General features: G+C 39.8%; 2 protein-coding genes across 6 annotated transcripts; one reads left to right on the forward strand and one right to left on the reverse strand.

Moving 5' to 3' along the window:
• Positions 1 to 282: 282 nt before the first annotated feature.
• LOC107774943 (protein WEAK CHLOROPLAST MOVEMENT UNDER BLUE LIGHT 1-like) lies at positions 283 to 7091 on the forward strand. 5 transcript variants are annotated; one of them, XM_016594609.2, is made up of 4 exons: positions 350 to 614; positions 2488 to 2707; positions 3789 to 4726; positions 4985 to 7091. In XM_016594609.2, exons 3-4 carry the CDS (start codon positions 3824 to 3826, stop codon positions 6854 to 6856), a joined length of 2775 nt encoding a protein of 924 aa, XP_016450095.1. In that variant the 5' UTR covers positions 350 to 614; positions 2488 to 2707; positions 3789 to 3823; the 3' UTR covers positions 6857 to 7091. The 5 variants fall into 5 exon arrangements, with proteins under 5 accessions (XP_016450094.1, XP_016450097.1, XP_016450095.1 ...); XM_075221692.1 differs by lacking the exon at positions 350 to 614 and adding an exon at positions 2205 to 2368; XM_016594608.2 differs by lacking the exon at positions 2488 to 2707 and having other exon boundaries at positions 283 to 614.
• Positions 7092 to 7674: 583 nt separating this feature from the next.
• Positions 7675 to 11326, reverse strand: LOC107774945 (photosystem I chlorophyll a/b-binding protein 5, chloroplastic). Its single transcript, XM_016594612.2, has 7 exons — positions 11187 to 11326; positions 9802 to 10086; positions 9498 to 9630; positions 9271 to 9383; positions 9082 to 9186; positions 8045 to 8133; positions 7675 to 7969 (listed from the first exon to the last, which is right to left on the reverse strand). The coding sequence occupies exons 2-7, from the start codon at positions 10014 to 10016 to the stop codon at positions 7827 to 7829; spliced, it is 798 nt and encodes a 265-aa protein (XP_016450098.2). The 5' UTR covers positions 10017 to 10086; positions 11187 to 11326; the 3' UTR covers positions 7675 to 7826.
• Positions 11327 to 24981: the final 13655 nt, after the last annotated feature.

The following is a 24981-nucleotide window of genomic DNA, read 5'->3' on the forward strand; positions in this document are numbered from 1 at the left end:
ATTTTCTTTTAAATACCTTTTTTTCTTTTTTCTTTCTTTTAAGTACTTATACTCATATTTTTTTTTAATTCAATTCTTTTCTTTACCCCTCACAAATAATCCCATCTCGTCCCGTTATAATATTAAATATTTTTATTCGAAATTTTATCGAATTAAATTAATTTTTTATTTTCTCAACCCAATTACAATCGACCCCACAGATGATTACACTCTGTGGGGTTGGTTGGTTTCAATCACGCGCCAAAAACACAGCAAAAAGAACAGTTCTCCATAATTGGCGGTGACTTTTAGATATTGTAATGTTTTATTTTTAAAAGCATACATAATTGGAAAAAGACAAAAAGAAAAAGAAGGTAGACGAAGAGGATCTTTGAGGTCCTCTGCTTCTCCTCCTCCTCCTCCTCCTCCTCCTCCTTCTTCTTCTTCTTCTTCTTCTTCTTCTTCTTCTTCTTCTTTCTTTTCAAACCACAATCATTTCTGAAGAGTTAATTACCAATTTATTACTCATTCATCTCAATAATCTAATACCCTTTTCTATTTGGTCGTATTACAAACTCTTTAATTATTGTTTTTGGAGAATATCAAGAAACAGAGATTATTTCTGGTAATTCTTGGTATGTTCCTCATTTTTTCATTGCTTTCTCTTGTTTGTATGTTTTAATAATCTAATGGTCAATTATGCTTTCGATATGTTAGTCTTAATTGGAGCATGAATATATTTCTTGTTTAATTGTGGAATTTAATATTTGATGATTGGTTCTGCATGTTTTTCCTTGTATGTATTTGCTTCCTTTTGACTGCTGAACTATATGCCAGGAAAAAAGAGAAGCAATGTTTTCATATCGGAAACATTATCTTTAACTAATGCCAAGTTTAACTCTTGTTGTTTGGGGGGGGGGGGGTGTTTAGCTGATTGTTTCTTACTTTATTCCAAATTATTATTATTATTATTATTATTATTATTATTATTCCTTTATATTGTCTAATCATGATTTGTCATCATGTTTGTGGGCATTAATTGATTTTTTGGATAAACTTTGGGTATTAATTGTTTAGCATGTTTGACATCCCTATTTGATGAGACCTTATTGTGTTTTGTGGATAGGGAAGTTGTAACTTATCTCGTGAAAAGGTTAACGATTATTTTGAACAAAAACCTAAAATGAAAGGAATAAAAAGATTTATGCGGAGGCTAATGAAATGTAGAGCTCGTTGAGATATTAGTAGTCTTGTTTATGGTTTATATTCTATGAGAATGATAGTATTGGCCTTCTTTACGGTCTTTGATTCACTTGCCATATATGTTTGTGTCATAAGGAGCTGAATTACCTTGATTATCATGTTGATAATCATGTTTGTTAAACGATGTCAAACACCAGATGCTGTCCTAGTGTTTTTCTCTGTCTACTGTTTATATCATGTTTTTCTGTCGCCTAAATATATTTAATTACAAAATTTGATGTAACATCACATCTTTAATATAACATTGTGCAGAGTTTTGAGTAACTATAAAGCGCTAACCAAGGACAAGACAGATGCTCTAGACGAATAACTTCATTAATCTGGAATCTGACTCTCAATGGATAAAATGATCGACTAGCTGCTTAGAGTGTAGGCCTTGTATGTGATTACTAATACATTGGGTCGATTTAATCAAGTTGCAGTTTGAGCTACCAAATTTTTGTTTCTGTATTACTACACTATGAAAGTTCAGAAAAGTAGTATCTCTGGACTAGCTAATTGTTTTTGCTCCTGCTGGTGTATGGTTGAGTGTGCTAACTGATATCAGCAGCACTGACTAAGTTAGTTATCATTCTGCATTACTTTAGAGCTACACGGCATTATCTAGGTACTAGATTTTATTCCCCAACCAACAAATTAAATAACTGCACATTTTAAGTTTGTGTAGTTAGTACTCGTAGCATTTTTATGATTAGCACTGTACTAGTCGTGCATTAATTTGCTGGTGAAGTTTCCTGAAGTTCATGACTTTGAAATTATCTGCCATAGTGATTACTGAATGAAGAATCTTTTGGATTGATGGAAAAAGGAAGGTCCATTTTCTATTGTTTCCCCCAAAGACTTGATTTTTGTAATCACTTCCCAAATTTGGGGGCTCCAAACGACAACTTGTTGCATTCTATCTCCATAAATGTTAATGAGTGTTTAAACTACTATAATGGTTTAAGTGTCCTAAGCAGCAGCTATTAACCACATAACCACATAATGTTTTCATCAGTATTTCATGAAGAAATTTGCTGCACGAATTGAAATGCAAAGCAACTAGGCGCTGACTGCTATTTACTTGGTGCATCAACCATACCTCTAGCATGTGTGTTAGTACAAATTTGTATAGTTTACATTTCAGGTATTTCATCCGATAGTTCTTTCAACCTATTAAGTTTGATGTTTGATGGAAGTTTCGTATAACATCTTCCTATTATGTGGTGGTAGTGTTGTGAGAAGTGTCTGCTAATTTTGGAACAGAACTAAAGTTTAGAGAGTATCTTTAAAGGTTGCTTGCTTTTCCTGCTTGGAGCAAACAGAGGCAGAACATTTGGTTATGCGGAAACCTGATATCCTATAGAAGATGGCTCGTTGGGAGGAAAACAAAAACAGAAATTCACAGAGCTTTTCTTTTAAAAGGTTCCTTGTATCCCTCGTAGGAGCATACAATTGGAGCATTTGGTTATATGGCAAAACTGAAGTAAGCCTTTGAAGTTTAGGCTTTACATGGCCAATCTGAAACTAGGATTAATCTCAGTATGGAATGATATCTCCTTAATGAGAGTGCTGAAGAAGAGGAAAATTAAGGATGATAATCAGTTTCACAGATCTATCTTCTGTGACGCTGATTGGCTACTTTTTCATTTCTCTTTATTCTAGTTTGCTTTGTGGGCTTTCTTTCTCTGAGTTAGTTTTTGTTGAGGAGGGAGCATGAGGGCACTGCTGTATATCTTTTTTATTACATCCATAGCATGCATATGCAGCGAGTCGTGGACCGCTACTGGATCTTAAATAACCGGATAAACAGTAGGGACTGTACCTCTTTCGTGTGATCTTTTATTCCTCCTTTTTATGGTTATTCATAGATGACAGCATTAGGGAAATATCATGAATCAGGTGGTACATAGAAGATTTGATAAGTCAAAACAATGAACTTGCGGACAAAGAATTTACTGATTGTTTGATTATCAACTCCCTGTTACTTCTCTGTTTGACATTAAATGTCTTGTTTGGCTTCACTTTATTCTTTAAATAAAAACTTTACCTCAGAATTCTTTAGTGAGAGGGGGTTTTAAAAAACTTTACTTGATGGGAAGTGAGCCCTCATGTGAGATGGTAAGATTCTTTTGGTTTGTTTTTGCTCGCAATGTAAATATGAGATCCCTTTAACTAGTGAACAAGGGACAAGTTCCATTTGTGAAAATAGCATGATATCTATTTTGGTAAGGAGGAAGTCAGTCGAATTCTTAGTAATGCATGTTGCACCAAACCTTCGCAAAAAGGTTAACATCGATTTTGTTGATTCTAACTAGCAATTCTCAATTGGAAGAATGACCATGTAAAGGCTATAGCATAGAAACTTTGAAATAAGTGAATGTAATATTACAGAGGAAATGGTTGCAGTTGCTTATGTTTAAGTTCTCCAGTATGGTCTTAAAGAACAGCCGTTTGATATCTCCAGTTGTATAGTTCACCTCCTGGTAAAATTTTGGGAGGTCTTTGTTTACTGTAAAGAGGTTATATATCCCCTTACTTTCTTTTTTTGCCAATATTAATTTTAGGTTCCCAAGTGGTTTGCCTCAGCTCTTAATTGGCAATGGAAGATGCAAAAGATATGAAGGAAAATTCTCCCCAAGAATCTGCTCCTGAACCTAAAGTTTCTGTTCTGAGGGAGGATCAATCACATGGTGAAACTCAACCTAGGCAACATATGAATGGAACAGCAAATTCTGAAATTCAGGAGACAGCCGTGTATGCTTCTCAACATTTGAAAGAATCTTCTGACAGATTTCCAACGGAAGATAGTCAAAATCATCAGACAGGAAGTTTAGGTTCAGCCTCTTCCATTAAATCCGCCGGTGCAGGTGACATTTCGAAAACAGGAAGTCTTCAATCAGATGTGCCGACAGTTCAGCGGGAAGCCTCACCTCAATTGGTAGATGATCTGAAATCATTGGAGCCCCCAACAGCTCTCTCGGAACCCACTCCATCATCTGTATTAGATACAAAAGCAAGTGATTCATTGCAGCAGTCACTGGATGGTGGTTCCAGTGGTAGTCTTTCGAATCAACCAAATAATACTGCTGATGGACCAAGAGTAGAGGAAGTTGCTTCACCTTTAGTAACCATGAATTCAGACTCCCCTCCCCTGAAAGGGGAATACCAAAAAGGATCTTCGGCACACAACTCACTATTTCAGCAAGATAATTCTCCAAGTAGTACTCACGTTTCTACTGATACACCTGCTTTATCCGCTCAAGAACACAAACCTGAAAATAATATTCATGTAGAGGCACCTAATACTGGTCAGCCCCTAGCGAAGGCTTCCAATCTCACAGTTAAGATTCCAGAACCCAGTACCCATTCTAAGCACCCTGAAAATATTGATATTAACAGAGTTAAAATCGACACAGCTGCACCAATTGAATCTGTGAAGCAGGCAGTTTCCAAGTTTGGAGGCATCGTTGACTGGAAGGCTCATCGAGTACAGTCTGTAGAGGTAAGCTCTTGAACCCTTACTATACTGATTGATTCTGGACTCAGAAATCCATTTAGCTGTCAGTGAAATGGGTGTCTCGCAAGCAACTTTAGACGATTATATTTAATTCAACATTGCATGTGCAAGTCCACCTGGATAGTGCACTATAAGCAGTGGCTGTTTAGATTTTACATCTTCCTGACCTGTACATATTTATCTTTTGGACATCTCTCGTACTATGAATTTCACAACTTAGCCTTTCATTTCTGGCGAATGCAGAGAAGGAAAGTTGTCGATCAAGAACTAGCAAAAGTGCAGGAGGAGATCCCACTGTGTAAGAAACAGTCTCAGGCAGCAGAAGAAGCAAAAATGATGGTATTAAAGGAACTAGATAGTACTAAAAGACTGATAGAAGAGTTGAAGCTGAACCTGGAGAGAGCACAAACAGAAGAGCAACAAGCAAAACAGGACTCGGAACTTGCCAAGCTCAGGGTAGAAGAGATGGAGCAGGGTATTACCGATGAGGCTAGTATTGCAGCCAAGGCACAGCTTGAAGTTGCTAGAGCCAGGCATGCAGCTGCAGTTTCGGAGCTAAAAACTGTGAATTCCGAGTTAGAAGATCTTCATAAAGAGTATGATTTATTGGTGTCTGAGAGATTTGATGCTGTACAAAAAGCAGAGGAAGCGGTTTCTGCCTCAAAGAAAGTTGAGAAGAAAGTGGAGGATTTGACTATTGAGCTCATCACTACAAAGGAATCTCTGGAGGCTGCACAAGCTACACACCTGGAGGCAGAGGAACACAGAATTGGAGCAGCGATGGCAAGAGAGCAAGATACTCTAAATTGGGAAAAAGAACTAAAGCTGGCAGAAGAGGAGCTTGAGAAGCTAAACCAGCAAATTCTGTCTGCTAAGGATCTCAAAGCAAAATTAGATACTGCTTCAGCCTTGCTACTAGATCTCAAAGCTGAGTTTGCTGCATATGTGGAATCAAAGTTGGAAAAAGAGATGGATGAAGGCGGCAACTTCAAAGGCGAACTGTCAGAGCCAGAGAAACGAACTCATGCTGAGATACAAGCAGCGGTGGCCTTGGCTAAACAGGAACTTGATGAAGTGAAACGCAATATTGAGAAAGCAACAGTTGAAGTAAATTACTTGAAGGTGGCTGCAACTTCATTGAAGACAGAACTGGAAAAGGAAAAATCAGAACTAACTGCTATCCAGCAGAGAGAAGGCATGGCATCAATTACTGTAGCATCTCTTGAAGCTGAGTTGAACAGGACCAAGTCAGAGATTTCCCTTGTGCAGATGAAGGAGAAAGAAGCAAGAGAAAAGGTGGTGGAGCTTCCCAAGCAATTGCAAGAGGCCGCCCATGAGGCTGATCGGGCAAAGTTACTTGCACAAACAGCTCGTGAAGAGTTGAGAAAGGCAAAGGAAGAAGCAGAGCAAGCAAAGGCAGGAGCAAGTACCATGGAAAGTAGACTAGTTGCTGCTAAAAAGGAGATAGAGGCTGCAAAAGCTTCTGAGAAGTTGGCACTAGAAGCCATCAACGCTCTGCAAGAGAGTGAATTAGCTCGAAGCACCAATGATGAGGATTCCCCATCTGGAGTAACACTTTCTCTGAAAGAGTATTTTGACCTCAGCAAGCTGGCCCATGAGGCAGAGGAGGAAGCTAATAAGAGAGTGGCTGCCGCTATCACCCAAATAGAGGTAGCCAAGGAATCAGAGCTGAGAAGTCTAAGCAGGTTGGAGGAAGTTAATCGTGAGATGGTTGATAGAAAGGAAGCTCTGGAAATTGCAACCCAGAAGGCAGAGAAAGCCAAGGAAGGGAAGTTGGCAGTAGAGCAAGAGCTGAGGAAATGGAGGGCGGAGCATGGACAAAGACGGAAAGCTGGTGAATCTCTTCAACCGATAAACATAACAAGAAGCCCGAGATCGAGTGTTGAGGAGAGTAAAGAATCGAAAACCTATGAGCGTGCACCAGGGGCTGCTTCACTACATCATAGGTCAAGTCCAAGAGCATATGAACAAGCAAGTAATACTGAAACTGATACATCTCCAGAAGTGAAGATCCCAAAGAAAAAGAAGAGGTCCTTCTTCCCAAGGCTCTTCATGTTTCTGGGCAGAAAGAAAGCACAGGCCAAGACAGCATGATGCGCTTTGTGGTTTTAAAATGGCTCATCATTTTAAACATTGTTCCTCCATTTTCTGGTTGTTTGTCCTGGTTGACATAGTGTAAATTCTCACTGCTTTTCTGTGTACATGCCGAGTATTATTTCTTGTACAATATCAAAATAATTCACTCACACTTTGGATGGCTGATTATAAAACAGAGTAAGGCTGTTATATGTTTTGGCTGCAAAAGTCAATAAATGATTGTGTAAGTAAATTGTCTGCTGCTTCAATTTGTCTAATCCTGGTAGTTCTGAAAGAAAATAGAAGAAACTAGCACTGTTTCTAAGTTTGGCCTAATAGAAATATATTGGTTCCTTGTGTTTCTTTGTAGTATGGATTGTATAATTCATATGTTGTGGAGTCTTTTGTATCATTTGGTATGTCATTCAATGTTAAAACACCTCACGATCAGAATTTTTTTCTTTTACCATTACCACAGTATTTCTGCCAGTTTGAATCCATGTCCTCCACTTAACTTCATCCAATCCTCCTTGAATGTTGTAATCACTAGCTTCCAATGTGCATATTGCCCATTTCTCATGGGCAGAAGATAATTTTGTATGATAATCCGATATTTACACCAAGTCAAAGAATATAACCTTTAAGAGTCGCAAATTATAGTAAGAAAACATATCATGACTGGGTGATAATAGTTTATATGTAAGACGCATGTATTGCACTTATTATTTGGTGCGACCACTTTGTGCAAGTTTTTTTCCTCGTTGTGGTCTGAAGAACATCCTCAGATTACCATCTTCTGTCCTGTATACTAGCCTATTATTTCCTCCCATTGATCATTGCTCTCTACTACATGTCCCACTATATTACCGTTAGAATTGTAGGAAACGATTGATACACATGAGTTCTTACAGAAGGTTGACTTGCTTCACCAAGTAGCCTTTATATGAATACATTTCAGTATGTCATGAAACATATATACTCTTAATGATCAAGAACAAGATGCAGAAATGGTTTGGATAATTGTTTTGTGCCATGGATTGGAGAGATGCTCGACCAGATTATCGATAGGACCAACATGGGTAACAGAAGCCTGGACAAAGATGCCAAGCATAGCCACCATAGCTAGCCGTCCTACAAAACATAGAGGAAAGTATGAAAATTTGACAATAGTTGAAAGCACTAAAAGTATGATTCAGCTGAACTAACCGTTTTTTATCTCTTTCAGCTTCCAGTCATGAGCATTCTCTATATCTCTTGCAATTCCAAGAGGATTCAGTAGAGGACCACCAGGATACCTGTTCAAAATCAAAGAGTTTTCCCTTTACTTAGTAGCAGCATTAACCCGTTCTCCAAAAGCAATGCAAAATCTAGAGTCAATGATGAGAGGCCGATTCCCCACCTTGTAATTTCCTTTCCCTACCCCTTTTTTAAAAAAGGAGTGTATATGTATACATTTTAATTTTGTTAACATATATGTAGACTGTTTGAGTTGAAAGTAATAGATTCAACTTAACCCATAAGGCCCGTCATAGATCCGCCTCTACAATTCTTCTCCGACTAGCAAGAGAGGAACCTCATGCAAAGGATAAACCCTTTTAGTATAATGTGTATACGGTCGAAACCGGGTTCGTATATTGTATGACCAGCCGAGACCGAAACGTGACGGGTCGGGGCTCGACCCCGGATTGTATCGAACTCAGGCGCTAAGTTAAATCATTGAGCTCGTGTCCGGGACCAAACAAGATCGAGGGGACTTTGTCGAGCCAAATAACGAAAAGCCGAAATATCCGCGATCAGTTGGAGATCACGGCGGAAATCTCGGCACGTATCAAGGAGAGGCCGATTGATTAGCAAATCACGAGATTTTTACCTTTTGGAGAATTGTATCAAGAGTAGGGCTCCCCTACTATATAAAGGGAGGTCTGATCGTTTGTAAAACACATTGTAACACGCATCAAAGAAGCAATTTATTGATCATTTCTAGTTCTTGTTATCTTGTTAACTTGTTCTGTCGTCGATTGAGGCATTTCCAAACTTGAGGGTGACCAACCTTCAAGGCTAAAACTGCTCAATTTCTGTGGTTTGCATTTATTTTCTTGTTATTAATTTCAGTATTGATCTATTTTCTCAACCCGTATCAAGTTATATCACGTATCCTTAAAACCGCGTATAAATTCAATTGTTATCCGATTTTAGGGTAACATAATGCTACAATTTTTTGACCAACAATAAATGTAATTTACCCTGGTTCAAGGCCTTCTAGTGCAGCTTCTAGCCCAAAGAAGGATCCAGGTTTTGCTTGAGAGCCTGGGTTTAGAAAATCCATGTACCTTTTTGTTTCAACGAACCTTCACAAAAAGAAATCAGACAGAGGGAAGTTATTGTCAGCTACTTAAAATATAGTCTTGAATCAACATTGATAAATCTTTTACCCCATCAATAATAGTTGAATAATGAGCAGAGTTGTTGTGCTTGCAAAATCAAATTTTGTAGCTCCCGCTTCATACCACACTGGCAAGTCACTCATTCCCGTCACTCGAAGCAACTACAAAGAAAATCCCAAAAATCACCAGAAACATTAAGCTAAAGTCTGACATTTTACAGAAACCAAGTGAAATGATTCGACTTTAACATAATGATGAAGTTTTAAATGACATACATCTGTATAAAGAATTCCAGCAACCGCAGCCATGGCGAAACGGGCATGAACTAGTTCTGCTTGTACATACCATCTCAAACTTTCAGGATCCTCTCCAAGTCCTAGTGGATCAAACCCAAAATCTCCTGCAAGACTACCCAAAAAAAAAGTATCATCAACTACTATGCAAATTCATTTCTCATAGCAGTTTGAATAAATTGGCAATTTCCCCTGGTTCAAGCCTTAGGAACGGATAAACTCCCGATAGGCTCAAGTAGATGGTTAAAAAAAAAAAAAATTATCCAAAGGCGAGGAGGTTGCTTACGTTCCATCAAGATAGGGTGGAGGGTCAAGCCCAGGAAGCCATGTTGGTCTTTGCTGAGCTCGAAGGACACTTCTGCACTGCCTTAAAGAATGTCCTGTTCTAGCAGGCCAATTAGTGCCTTTCAAAGCTACACAAGTTTTACATATACTCTTTCCATGAAAAGATGAACCAGAGAATGCCAGAATTTGGATGCTTCTTCCAACTGCAATGTCCATATCTTATTCTTTTTCAACAACAACCTCAATTGGTGGGCAGTGGTCATGTGGGAATAAGCAAAGGTCCATACTACAAATGATATCCAAATGTTGGCTTTTCAGCGTTACAAATAAGATAGAAAGGGGCCCCCAGTTATCCATTTTCTTCTCAGCCACAAAATTTTACCAACAAACGTTGCTCAGTGTGTAAATAAGTTCGTTGTTAAAGAGAAATGCTCAAACAATAAAATCCACCATTCCCTACAATTTCTAAGATTATGATACTAACTAATGAATGCACCAATCCGTTATACGCTGAAGCAATAAAATCCACTACTTTGAGAGACTCAGCATTCCGTTTCATTCCTGTTCTACTTAGGAGTAAAGATCATAACCCACTTAATATGTGTCGAGTGGAGATTATACTTCAGCAAACGGCGAATGGCCTTAATAATCTGCTTACTTTGAATCTGTTGGTGAATACATTTAGCAGGAATGATATTTGTTAATGGAGATTATGCACAAGAAAGGGTAAAGAAATGGCTTCCCCTTGATCTTCTTACGTCTACAATGAGTAAACCGACATCGTCGTCATCATATAAGCGTTGTAACTCTCATATTTCAAAACCAATATTCTACAAGAAAATGTACAGCACCTTCCCTGTTTTTACTACATCCCATAAGTTACTAAAAGTCACCAAACAGCTCCAACAACATCAATACAATTCACAATAAGCTCTCTGATTACTTCAACAACTATTTTGAGCGACAAGCTCGGTTTGTGACTAAACAACTATAGATTGAAACCCCTTCTTCCTTACAGAATTTATCAACAACATTAACCACAATATATTCAATTATCCCTACTAATTTTCAGCCACAATACAACTTTAAAACGACTCCATAATAGTCCTACGAGTTCAGCAACTCAAAACTTATTTTTATGATTACTAAAATACGTTTCCGACTTGTCTTTTCTTTCAAATAGAGAAACACAACCAACAATATATAATTAAGCATCTGCTCATATAAAACAAACATGAATTCAACTTAAAATTAAGTTCACAACCAGCCAATAGTGATGCCACAACAAACAACATACTACTCTTTCGAAACTCGCAAGTTCTAGTCTTTACGATCGAGCTACAACTCGTAGAAGCTTAGATAAGGGAAAGAGAAGCATGAACTTACCTTGAAATAAGTAGAACCCATGAAAACTAATCCTTATTCATCCAAAATCAGTCCCCCCAATGCATCTACAAGAAGGAGAAAGGGAAATTAGCAAGTTGTCCGAGTTTTCGGTACTAGAATCGCTTCGTATCACCCGAAATCACCTAGGGTTTGTGTGGGATTTTTGGGGGAGGAGTTGCAGGGGTTTTCTCCTATGTTCTGATCATGAAATTATGTTGAAAATATGAGATAATCATCCCATATAAAGGGCCCCTTGGCCGCCTTCAATTTGCCCCTTTATGGGGATTTATTTTGTCACTTCATTTAAGCAAGTAGGTGATGCACCTACTTGTCACCTACCAGTCTGTACAGTTTTGCGAAAATGTGAATATATCTCTACTCCAATGTCGTATTGATGAACGCTTTAATGCGTTAGAAAGTAGACTCGTACATCTTCAATTTGGTATGTGGATCATCCCTTAATTACAAGTATAATGGGAGAAATGCTCAGCTGCATTTGACCTAATTTTCAGCACCATATGAATGTAACTTGTGATGACCTTTGCCAACTTTTGTTCCACAACTCGCTTGACTTCAAAACGTAACACAAGACTATCATTTGACAAAAATAACTCATAACATAACCTCATTATCATGTTAAGCACCCTAGTCTCACCCCAAAAGTGCATGTTATAACATTCCAAACTTGCCGACTTTCGACGAAACTTATTTTCTTCAATTCGTTTAGCTTCTAAGCTTTCCAACCCTCTTGGTACTTGTTATATATGATATTCAATATTTTTAATCTCCAAGGTAACATGATTAACTAAATTTATGCAGTTTCAAATATAATCTCATTTATGAGGTTACATCAATTAACTTACGACGTACTCTCACGTACGAATATATGGGGTGTAACATAAAGGCTTCTAATTAAAATAGGGTCGGATTACAAAATACACAAAATGGTCCCTTTGAACCAATTCTACGATTGCAGAATACACCGCAGAACATGCATGCGATTTGCGAAAGGGACCGCGAAATCGTCCTTCAAAACTGGGTTGGCCTAGCCTAGTATACGACAAATCTGCAGCCGCAAAATGGACCGCGAAACCTCCCTCAAGAAAATCCTCATGCTGGTTTTTCGATAGAGGTGCAGCCCGCAAAATAGTTATGCGGACGCATAGTTGATCGCGGAATAGCCCTCAAAATTAAGCTTCACCTGGTCCATTCTGTGGCAGATCTACGCCCAACAGAGCAGTTCTGCAGTCGCATAATGGCCCGCAGAAACGCCATGTTCTGCAAAAATTTTTACCAACTCCACAATGCATTGCACAACCAAAAAGGTTCGTACAACGGGCTACAACCTTCCAATATATTTTTCTACTTCGGCACCATAAAACCTTAAAATTCTCTTCAAAATTATGGGGCCTTACATGGACGGAGTATTTTGGCACGAAAGTAAAATGTGTAGATGAGATACAATTATGGCACATTGGAAATGATAATCGAATATTGATTTACGAGTGATGCTAATATGCTGCTCTTTGCACTTTTGATTTGGATCCGTCCCTCCGGAGTCATATGATAACCTAAGTTACTTTGGGCCCTGTGAGCATGGTCGATACATAGATTTTGTACCGAGACGATACATGGATTTTGTATTGGGTTATTATGATAGATGGATTTTGTATCGGGATACATGGATCTTGTATCAGGATACATGGATCTTGTACCGGCTTGAGCATGCATTCATAGTCTTGATTCATTTAGAGGCACTCTTTTAAATGCTAACTATTGTATGCCAGGTATACATGCTAGTTGGAAGCACCAACTCATTGATTGAAGCATGCCAGTTTTTACTTGTCATACTTGAGCAACATTATGATTATCTATTGTATTGGAAAAGCATGCTTTAGGTCTTTCAAATATTTTGTATCTATATACCTGCTGATCATGAGGATATTTACTGTTCCAACTCCAGACTTATTATTGTTTCTGTGTTGTAAGTATTCAGATGCATATATCCTCGCTACTACTTCTTTGAAGTTAGACTTGATACTTACTGGGTATCGACTGTGATGTATTTATACTATGCTTCTGCACATATTTGTGCAGGTTCTGACACTGGTATTGCAATACACTTTCAATCGAGTAGATGTGTGTTATTGAAGACTTTGTGGTGAGTTGCTATACTGTTTTGATCCGCAACACATGAAGTCCACATCCTTATTTACCTCCTGTCTATTTTCTTTCTCACAAACAGCTGTGATCATGTATCAGACTTATATTTATTCAGTAGTTAGTCGTATACTCGTGCCACCTAGTTCTTGGGGGTTGTACTATTTTGGTCGTGTTTAGACCATGTTATACTTGTATCAGATATTTTACTATTTTGAGATTAATTTTGCTTTTATTATGATATAACTCTATTAATTAAAGTAAATTGGACTTTCTTCTGTGGATTGAGAGTTGTCTTGCTTAGCAAGTATGTCTAGGCGCCATTACGGCCTGATGTGGGATTATGAATTGTGACAAGTTGATATCAGAGCTCTAGGTTCATATAGGTCTCCTACTTGTTCGTATGCAATGTTGAGTACTCGTTATCAGTTGAGATCCATCGATTTGTGGTGAGGTTGTACCTGTGGTGTGGGATGTTTTCCTGATGTTGAGGGCTGACTAAAATTGTCGCTTTGTGGAGAGGTTTCCATCTATAGCCTCCTTACTGTTGGCGTTGCTCACGGTTTGGGTCCTTGCACAATATATTATGATGCTTCACGTGTTAGTTTTGGCGCGGTGTTAGTGCAGAGTGGTAGGTTGATTGCTTACGTCTCTTGGCAGTTGAAGCCCCGTGAGGGAACTATCTGGTTCATGATTTGAAGTTTGGTATTTGTTCCGAAAGAGGAAAGGCATTTGGCTATGAAAGTTCTGACCTTGGTATATAGAATTGTGATATTGAGCATTGCTGAACATAGTAGAGGTCGGGTTTGTGTGGTTGCACGATTGCCTTGGTTTGAGCGTATCAGAGCTCGTTTGGATGATAATCTATATTTTCTTGTCCTTAGGGACACGATGTGCAGGTTGGTGCTAGGGAGGTGATTCTTAGTGAAACGGTATTTTGCAATTTCAGGGCCAAATTTATGTTTCTAGTGTTGATAGTTCGATGGAGATGATTGTTGTGGAGGCTCGTAGTTTTTGGTGTTATCTTCATACGGATGGTGCAGAGATGTATCATAATTCGAGGAAGACTTTTGGGTGACAGAGGATGAAGGAGGACATTAAAGGGATGACTCGCGGTGTCTGATTATCAACAGGTCAAGAATGAGCAATAGGAGCCGAGTAATTTACTTAGGAAGGTGGCTATATCTACGTGAAAGTGGGGACGCGTTATGAACTTTGTGGCAGGGTAGCCACTGGATTTGAGAAAGGTTGGTGCAATTTGGGTCATTGTGGGAAAATGACTAAGTCTGTGCATTTCATGTTAGTAATGACTACTTATGTTTTGGGAGGGTTTTGGATTTGATAAGAAGGGTTTGCTTGAGCTACAAAGGGAATGTGAATGCTTGATTATCATCTTGGTGTACTATACGGTCTTGGGTTTTGGATGTGTTGATGGATATTTTGGTTGTTTATTGGTGAAATGAAATAGATTCTTGCGGTATTTGTATAAGTGTAGGATCGGAAGGATTAATTGGTTACATAGTGGTAGTGCTCATGAAAAGGTCATGAAAGAATTGAGGTTACATAAGTGGACTATCCCCTATGAGAAGATTTGAGGCGGTACAATTTCTTATGAGGTTGCTATGAAGAGTTTTACCATCTATCTAATGGGGTGTATGTAATATGATGTGAGTTTGGTTCGCTTGAGAGGTAGATGTCATGACTGCTATGAGGTTGAGTATGTATTTGGACTAATACTTTGGGATGTGTTATGGATAGTGCAACATGAGCTTATGATAAAGTCAGTTGAGTAATTATGTGAGGTCATGGTAATTAAGGAGGAGCGGTCATTGTGAGTTCTTGGGTTATGTGATTGTGTCTTAAGGCCAAGTTGGGGAGCCTATCATCGACGTTCGAATCACATGGTCATGTGTGGTTGTATTCCTAGACTTCGGGGCGCTTGTGGATTAGTTATGGCTTGAGGAAGATGACATCGAGATTGATTCGGGCAAGGAATTTACTGGAGGCATGTTATATTTCACCTGGCTGTTATATGTAGGTTGTGGAACGATTCAGCTTGCTTAATCCTTGATGGATATAGTGTGTAAGGGAAAGGGTTTGCTCGGTTGTTTCTTCTGGAGTACTCTTGTGCTAATGGAACACTAATCGTTCAACATGTTTGACTATATACTCGGGACTGGGACCGAATGGGTGACTCTCGAGGGTGGTTCTAGTGGGTTCAAGATTTAAGATGTGGTACCTAAGGATTTTCGAATTCGTTATGTGGCTGAGAAATTGAGATTGACGTAGGATTGTGGAAGAGACTTGGGGTATTTCTGTAACATCTTCGGTTCTGCGAGGCGATGATTGAGAGATGGAAGACACAACTTCAGACTCATAGTAGATCTCTTCAGAGCAAAATTTTCAGTTTGAGGTACTATTGGGTGTATAAGAGGGAATAAAGTGGATTACATATCTTAGGACGACAAGGTTTCATGTTGGGATCACTTGGGCCTCATGTCAGTCCATTACAAGAGTTTAGCCCCTACTTTATATTACTGCCATTTGTTAGCCTATTTATGTTATGAAACTGACGTTGTTATTATATTTTCTCATCTTTATTGTAATTGTTTTAAGAAATTACCTTAATATAATTTGTCATGTAGGACAAAAGGCAAGAGTAACTAAGGTAACAACTTTCTAAATACGTGCTAGCTGACTATCAATTAGGTATTGTTTTTACCCCTTAGTTTTTCTCTGATGATTTCAGAAGTGTTTTCTGAATTGGATAAAAAATAAGCTAAATAACCTTTCAAAAGAGTTTTCGACTGATCGCTTACGCAAAAACTGGAAACAAAATATTTTGGTAGAAAAGGATGTGCAAATATAACGAAATTTAAACCTGATCATTTTAGAAGCAAGAAGCCGGGCTCAAACAAACTTTTAGAAAAAAACACGCCTGAGGTACATGTATATACATTTCCTAGTTCATAAAGGTCAAGAATTATTACAAACTCATGTTTTACTATCTTTTACATCATAAAAGAACTTTCATTGTTTTGAAAACGCTTTACAAAATAGTCTTTAATTAAACATTCCTTCATAAACTATAAACCTATTTTCGAAATAGTTATCTTTCAATAAGACTAAACACTTTATCACCTTAATTAAGCCTTCACATAGACCCACGTAGCAACCTTAATCACCGATAGATTAGGATATAAATAATTCTTTCCTCATGTGTAGCCTAAGTTTAAGGAACTACTTTAATGTAGATTTTAAGAGATGCCTATCACTTTCCCCTTAGAATAACTAGAACCCTTACCCAGATTCTCACTAGTTGAGTGGACCATTAAGGTGTTGATTTTTACAGACTTATAGGTACCCTAGTATACTATTAAATATTAGGTGGTGACTCTTCTTTTATTAACCTCGGAGGAACCACAAGTTGTGTTTTGTTTTGCCCTGTGCAAAATAGGGTGCAACAACATGGCGACTCTGCTGGAAAAAAACCACTTAGGTTCTGACCTTAGCAGACTTAGGCTAAATTTTAAACACTTGGGGATGTTTATTTATTTTCTATTTTCTTAACAATTCACTATATGTTTACATGTTTTCATAATTTGCAATTTTGTGTTTACTTGCTTTATCACCAATATTGTCACTGACTTATCACAATTACTTGTTGCTGCTTTTATACACTGTCATTGCACTTTTCTATCTAGTCTTTGTCATACACAATCACACACAAGTCACGCGAGGGTTGTCTTTTCACTCTTCCGAACCTTCTTTTTAGAAACTCTCTAGTTTCAGAGAACGACATGTGAGGCCAACTAACATGTCATCTCGCAGTTACTCAGTCCCACTCCAAAGGTTTAGGAAACACTCTACTCTTAGAAAATATAGGTCATGCTACATACACCCCAGGTGAGTTGATCCTTAGCATTGACTCACAAGTAGGAAAACCTTCCTAATGTCAACAGGTTAACGATATGCCTTCTGTGAAATGATAAATGATCCAGATTAAGACACTAAGGATTCAGAGCAACACACTTACCTAGCGTTCTTCTCTCATTTTAGATGGAAATCAACCACAAAATCCTTGATATTGGCATGATTATGGTAGCGCCCCACAAGCTGAAGCAATGGTGGAGGAACATTTGGGGGGTACATGGATACGAAATCAAGAGACACCTAGAAGACCGAGCTGATAGAGTGCTTACTAGGTTGTTGATAGAATTTTGGGATCTGACCAAAGTGGTTTTCAAGTTTGTTGATTGTGAGCTAAAACCAACGCTCGAGGAATTTACCAGCCTTACTGAATTGCCGTTCGCTGGACGAAAGCCCATACTACCGGTCATCATGCGGATCATAGGTTTCTTTATGCATTGGGATTGGAAGAGCAGCCGAAATCAGAGGAACGTCGAGGAAAGATGGATAACTTTAGACCAACTGTTTGATAGTTTTGGGAATCTATGACCTACATCATGAGTTCTCAGTACGACAGGGAGACATGGGAGAGCCTTCGCCCCTTGACATTCGCTTTGAAATTGTTGGGACTTTTGGTTTTTTCATAGCGGAAAGGATGGATCAAATTTAATGTGCTACCTTTGATCTTGGCCACATTTTAGGGAAACTTGAGAGTCACCCTTGTCCCGATGCTGTTGGTAAAAATATTTATGGATTTGTCACCATGTTCAAGAGGCTACGATTTCTTCAAGGGTTTCAACCTACTACTGCATGTATGGGAAATATAGCACTTCTTTTAAAGAAAGCTTACCATCAATTACTTCATCGGAACCAATAACATGATTCAGAGCCATGATCATTTGACTCACCTAACTGAAGACGTCATTAGTTGGAAGCTTTCTTCGCTGAATGGCAAAGCTATCGTGAGGGACCAGAGATATTTCATTGAGCTGATGGGATTGGAAGGAATTCAGACCTATACACCACTAAGAGTTCTGAGACAGTTCGATCAGGTACAATATGTACCCCTGAAGTCCCAAATGACTTTGTTTAAGGATGATTAAAATTTATAGATCCCAATTCCAAGAGTGACACGACTCCAAGATGAATTGAGTGATTTAGTCATGATGAGCGTGGAACAAAATGCATGGTGCTTGCCAGAATACTTTTTGTGGATTTCTGAGGAAGACCAGTTGGCTAGGACTAGCTGAGATGAGTTAGCAGATTGGAAGACTCAAGGGTAGCTTTGCAAGTGTATCACGAGATTTTACCCCACTAACTTGTCACCTCCACTATGCACCAATAGGTGGTCCTAGGATCGGTCAACCATATGCTGCCGCCGCTAGATGATGACAATGACTTAGTGGAGCACATGCAGATCGAGTCCGAAGATGAACCCGAAGAGGACCCAAAGGAAGCGTTTTGAGGAGGACTCAGAGGAAGAGAGACTAGGGGAAGATTCAGCAGAGGATTACTGAGTTGCTGGTTGATTTCTATTTTGTACCTTTAAAATTCCCAAAGGGCGATCTTATAAGCCCATGAAGTGTTTGTAAAATCCCGGAGCTGACTATGTTGTAATATTTGGCAATAGATTCTCTATCTCTTGTATCATTCAGTGGAATCTTTGTATCCCATTTCCCATATCATTATACTGCATGCATCAATAATTTGATATCAACGAAAACCAATTTTGCTCCAGATCCGAACGTGTCAAACAATTTGGATATTTTGTTAACACTTACGACATAGGCCCACCTCTGGCAAAGAAAGGTCCCTCAAATACCGTACGAACACATTTTTAATATGTGAATTAATTTCTCTATGTGATTATATCTGTTCATTTCCCGAGCTTACTTCTATTCTTGTTTTGCTTTCTTGCTTATTTATTTTATTATTTATCCCACGAACAGAGGCCGATTTGTGTTGATAATTGAACTGGCCGAGCTGCCGTATAACTTGAGGTCCAACGGATAAATGACCGTCACAAATAACCCAATCAAAAATGCTCTAGCAGTAACTGACGTCCCAGGGGGTTCAAAGGAATGAGATGAAACACATAACGATGAATATGTCACCCTGTTGGACCAAGAAGTGAAATCGTTGAGAGGGGAGGTACAACAGATCCGGGAAGTTACGCATCTAGAACTGGAGAAGCACTCACCTGGTTACTAGACAGGATCCCCGAAATTTAAGAGAATGGCAGGATATGGCTGAGGACTTCATAAATCGTTTCATAACAATAAGATTAAACCTGACATATTTGCTTTAGTGAACATACAAAAGAAACCCTCTAAGTCACTCCAGGAGTACGCCCGTCGTTGGAGGACTGAAGCAGCTAGAGCACAACCCCTATTGGATGACAATGAAGTGACGAAATACTTCATCAGTGCCCATGAATGAATCTACTTTGAAAAAATGATTGGAATAATGGGCTCGAAATTCCCCGATTCGGTCAAGATGGGAGATTTCTTAGAAGAGGGCATCAAGTCTGGGAAAATACAATCCATGGCCAGATTACGACCTGTTAGCAAAGCCATACAATCTGGTTCCCTTGGCAGCGCAAAGAAGAGGAAGGAAGAGGTGTTGGAAATTGTCCCTTTCTATCAACCAAGCCTGCTTCCTCGAGCCAATCAATACCCCATAAACACTCACACTTCATCCCATCCCACTTATACTCAAGATTATAATATACATCCACATTACAATCAATTCTGAGCCAATACACATCTAATCTACCACGACCATACACCCATGTTCAAACCACCACTCATCAAAACAGACCTACTTATGCTCCTAGACCAAGCCCTAACCTCGAAACAAGGAACCCCAGATATTTCACCCTTATTATCGAACCATTGACCCAACTATTTGAAAGGTTGAGAAGAGACGGTTTGCTATATTCGGTTTAAGGAAGAATCTCAGACCAACCTACTAAATACTTTGATGTAAGTAAGCGCCGCTCATAATAGTCAGATGTCCTGGGACATGACATCGAAGATTGCTACGACCTGAGGCATGAGATTGAAATGTTGATTAAGAGAGGAGCAGTCCTCCAGCCCCACCAAATGTGAACCATAACACACTACCAAACAACCAAAACCAAGGGGTAAATATGATCACCCTAGAGGAAGACTATGATTTAAAAGGAACCATAGTTACCATCGAAAACACTAACCAACAAGGACAGCCCCTTGGGCGGCCCCATTAATCATAGTGCAACTGAAGCCGCCAGTAATGGTCCTGATATAATAGCTATGGCCTCCATAGACATCCAAGAGGATGAATCATAATTACAAGGCAGTTCTGTAGGCATATCAGTCGTAGTATAAGGGAAAAATGATAGAAACTACAGTAGTTCATGGGATGACTCGGTCAGGAAGATGCTACGCTCCTGAAGATTTGAGTTGGAGAAATCTGAATTGAGAGCAGAAACAAAGGAGAAACACAATTGACATAGAAGCGACAGAATTCTAGAGGACAATGACGGTTGAGGAGTACTCCATCGAGGAACAACTGAAGAAGACCACTTGGCACACATATCAATCATGGATTTGCTAATGATTTCTAACAGCCATAGGGATACTTTAGTAAAGGTATTGAGTGAAATGAGCATGCCAGGAAACACCACTAGTGAGGCATTGGCAGCAACTATTGGGAAGATGGTGGAGGCTAATAAGGTCACCTTTCAAAAGGATGAGCTTCCTTTAGAGGGAGTGGATCACAATAGAGCTCTATACATCACTGTCAAGTGTGGCGACATGGTCATATATTGGTCGACGAGGGATCTGGAGTGAACATCTACCCATTCTCCACATTGCAAGAATTGAGTATCCATATAAGAGAGGTAAAGGAAATCCATGTGAGAGTAAAGGCTTTCAACAGATAGCAGAAAGACATCATCGGGGAAATCTATCTAGCCTTGAAAGTCGAAACCGTTGAGTTCCCGGTGTAATTTAGGTGATGGATTTCTCGTCCTCCTACAACCTGCTACTAGGAAGGTCGTGGAATATACATGGTAGGAGCAGTTCCCTCCACTCTACAATAATGCATGAAATTTGAATGGGATTGCTAAGAAATAGTGATTCATGGAGAATGAAGTCATCCAGCTTATTCAGAACACGTAGTTCTTTTCATAGAAGGAATAGATGGGGTCACCTTCCATGCGGTTAAGATAATGTAGATAGTAAAAATAGAGAAGAATGAATGGTTCCACAACATGCAGTTGCCATATGGGTCAGGGATGACAATCAGGGAGATGATGAACTACGGATATTAGCCGGGATCTGGGCTGGGAGCTAGGTCAAACAGGATAATTGAGCCAATTCAACTAAAGCAGCTGAAGGGTACTACAAGTTTATGGTACTAGCCTACGATCGGGAGAGTCCATAACAGTGACTCCGGGAAGAAAGTTTTTGTGCCACAACATGTTCTTAGTCTCAGTCAAAGCTCAATGCTAGAAGAAGAGATCGTCGATGGGATTGGAAGGTTATTTCATCATGCCTTAAACCTAGGGAGGGAAGAGCAAAAAACCCCTCCACAAACTTTCTATAGTATCTAGCTAAGCCTAAGAAACTGCGAATCTCCGTTAGAGTTGTAGGCCTCGGCCAATTTTTCACAGCTGAAATTTTCTGAGGACCAACCTTAATTCCTTCATTAGAGACTACATGACCCAAGAATATGACCGATTCGAGTCAAAATTCATACTTTGAAAACTTTGCATATAATTTGTGCTGATACAGGGTTTACAGAACTACCCTGAGATGATCGGCATGGTCTTCTCGACTTCGTGAATATACAAGAATATCGTCAATGAACACTATCACAAAAGAATCGAGCAATGGCTTGAAAAAGCGATTCATAAGTTCCATGAAGGCTGCTAGGGCATCACTAGAAACTCAAAATGCCCATACCAGGTCCTAAAAGCTGTTTTCGGAATATCCCGCTCCCTGATCTTCAATTGGTGATACTCGGATCTTAAATATATCTTGGAGAAGTACCTTGCACCTTATAATTGATCAAGCAAGTCATTTATCCTTGGCAGTGGGTACTTATTCTTAATTGTGACCTTGTTAAGCTGCCGATAATCAATACACATTCTCAGCGACCCATATTTCTTTCTTAGAAAAAGGGTCGGTGCGCCCCAAGGCGACACACTCGGACGGATAAAACCCTTTTCTAACAAGTCTCTCAATTGTTCCTTTAGCTCCTTCAATTTTGTCGGTGCCATTCTGTAGGGTGGAATAGATATAGGATGCATGTTTGGCATCACATCAACCCCAAAACAAATCTCCTTGTCTTGTGGGATCCCAGGGAGTTCATCCGGAAAGTCTTCCGAAAATTCATTCACAACGGGCATGGACTCAAGTGTAGATGCCTGAGCATCGGTGTCCGTAACCCGGACCAAATAGTAAATACATCCCTTGTTGATCATCTTTGTGGCCTTAAGGTAGGAAAGAAACCCACCCTTCGAAACTACATCATCACCCTCCCACTCAATAACTGGCTCGTTTGGAAATTCGAACCTAATAGTCCTGGTTCGGCAATCAAGCTTGGCAAAACAAGAATAAAGCCAATCTATCCCCATTATCACATTAAAATCGACCATTGTCAAGTCAATAAGATTGGCCATGGTGTCCCGACCACATAATGTGATAACACAATCCCTATAAACTCGTGCGGCCAAAATAGACTCACCAACCAGAGTAGATACAGAGAACGGTTCATAAAGTTGTTTTGGTTCTATCCTAAATTCCGTAACAACATAAGGTGTGACTTATGACAAAGTGGAACCGGGATCAATAAGAGCATATACATCATGAGATTGGACAGTCAATATAACTGTGACAACATCTGGAGAAGCCTATGATTCCCGACGTCTCTGCATAGCATAAAATCCGCTGGGTCCTCCCGAATTCTGTGCACCCCTAGCTGCACCACGCCCTGCGGGTGCTAGGGTACCTCGAGCTGGAGGTGATGTGGATGTAGTAGCTGCAGAATTAGCTGGTTGTGCCACACCTTTGCCCATAATTCGGCGGGATGAGCGGCACTCTCTCTGAATGTGACCCCTCACACCACACCCATAGCATACTGGTAGGTCCATGAAGAAGGACCCAAAGTGCATCCTCCCACACTTAGGGCATAGAAGCCTCCGCTGTTGAAACCTTCTGTCGGGCCGACCCTGCTAGTGGGGTCCCCTATTGCCCTGACTGGGTCCAGATGGATGAGCACCCATCGAAGACTGGGCGAATAATTAAGATGGTCCTCGTGACCCTCTCTTGAATGCCGACCTACCACCACAGCCATCAAAAGAACCACAAAAGTTTCCCGCGGACCGTGCCTTGCTGCTACTCTGACGCTCCACTCTATTCTTCAATTTGCGGGTCTCTGTGGCTTTAGCAAATGTCACCATCTTACCATAGTTCATATCGAAATTTAAGGCAGCTGTAGTGGCCTCATTAATAACCAAGGGGCTAAGGCCCTGAACAAACAGACACATTCTAGCCTACATAGTAGGCAATATGTGAATATCGTATTTGGACAGGCGCGCAAACTCCATATGGTACTCCTACACATTCATACTACCATGCTTCATACTTTCAAACTCAGCGGCACGGGCTGTCATAGTTTTGGCATGCAAGAAATGATCCATAAAGGGATCTGTGAACTCACCCCACCTTGCCGGAGGGCTTCTCTCGTTACGGGATTCCTCCCACAACTCAAACCAAGAATAGGCCACCCCTTTCAGGCGGTAGGAGTCCAACTCCACTCCCTCCGTCTCTGTAGCATGCATAACCTGAAGAGTCTTGTTCATCTCATCAATGAATTCCTGGGGTCCTCCTCGGGATCAGTGCCCGTAAACACTGAAGGATCTAACTGAAGAAACTTGTTCACCATGAAACTAGCAGATTCCCCTAGATGACTAGAAGAAGTACGCCCAACACTCGATCTCTGGGCCTGAGAAGCCACAATCTGTGTCAACATTTGTATGGCTCCCCTAAGATCAACATCAAACACACCAAAATCGGAAGCTAGAGCTGGAGGTGGAACTGGTATATCAGTTGGAGGAACCGTTTTACCTTCTGTAGGTGTTGGGACAAGTGCGGTCTGATAAATTGTAGTAGAGTCAGACAGTGTAGTAACTGGAGGAATATTCTCACTCCTCGGGTGCTCACCCGCATCATTAATTATACGATCAACTGTCACTCCTGGGGTGACATTGGCTCTTTGGCCAGTTCTTGCCTTCTTCTTAGGTGCCATGTACTAAAAATTAGAGCAACTCAGGAGTTAAAGGAGGAACAATCTTACAACAAGCTTTATCGCACGATCAAGAACATGAAAGAAGGGTAATATCCCTAAATGCCGATGTAGCATCCTAATTATAGATTTGGTCGACAACACACCGATAATAAGGACTCTACTAGACATGGCTCCGAGACATCCTAGGACACTTTAAAACCTTAGGCTTCAATACCAAGTTTGTCACGCCCCAATACCGAGGAGCACGACTGGCGCTCAACCGAGTGGACCCAACCGAGCAAGCCTGTTAGATTTTCTTCTACCCAAACTCATCCCTGAATGAAGATAAAACATATTTTCCTTAATTAGACAAAAACGTGATTATGTCTACAATACCAATTCATTACCAATAGTTTTCATCATTTTTAAAGTTTCAAATGGGGCAAGTAAT

Source organism: Nicotiana tabacum, chromosome 9, assembly GCF_000715075.1.
Source record: "Nicotiana tabacum cultivar K326 chromosome 9, ASM71507v2, whole genome shotgun sequence".
Classification (NCBI taxonomy): domain Eukaryota; kingdom Viridiplantae; phylum Streptophyta; class Magnoliopsida; order Solanales; family Solanaceae; genus Nicotiana; species Nicotiana tabacum.

Coding starts and splice junctions, on each gene's coding strand:
- LOC107774945 (XM_016594612.2), bottom strand. CDS start 10,016: ATGGACATTGCAGTTGGAAGAAGCATCCAAATTCTGGCATTCTCTGGT. Junction 9,631..9,801: donor CCACCCTATCTTGATGGAAC/GTAAGCAACCTC, acceptor TTTTTTGGGTAG/TCTTGCAGGAGATTTTGGGT. Junction 9,187..9,270: donor ATTCAACTATTATTGATGGG/GTAAAAGATTTA, acceptor CTTTTTGTGAAG/GTTCGTTGAAACAAAAAGGT.
- LOC107774943 (XM_016594608.2), top strand. CDS start 3,824: ATGGAAGATGCAAAAGATATGAAGGAAAATTCTCCCCAAGAATCTGCT. Junction 4,727..4,984: donor ATCGAGTACAGTCTGTAGAG/GTAAGCTCTTGA, acceptor TGGCGAATGCAG/AGAAGGAAAGTTGTCGATCA.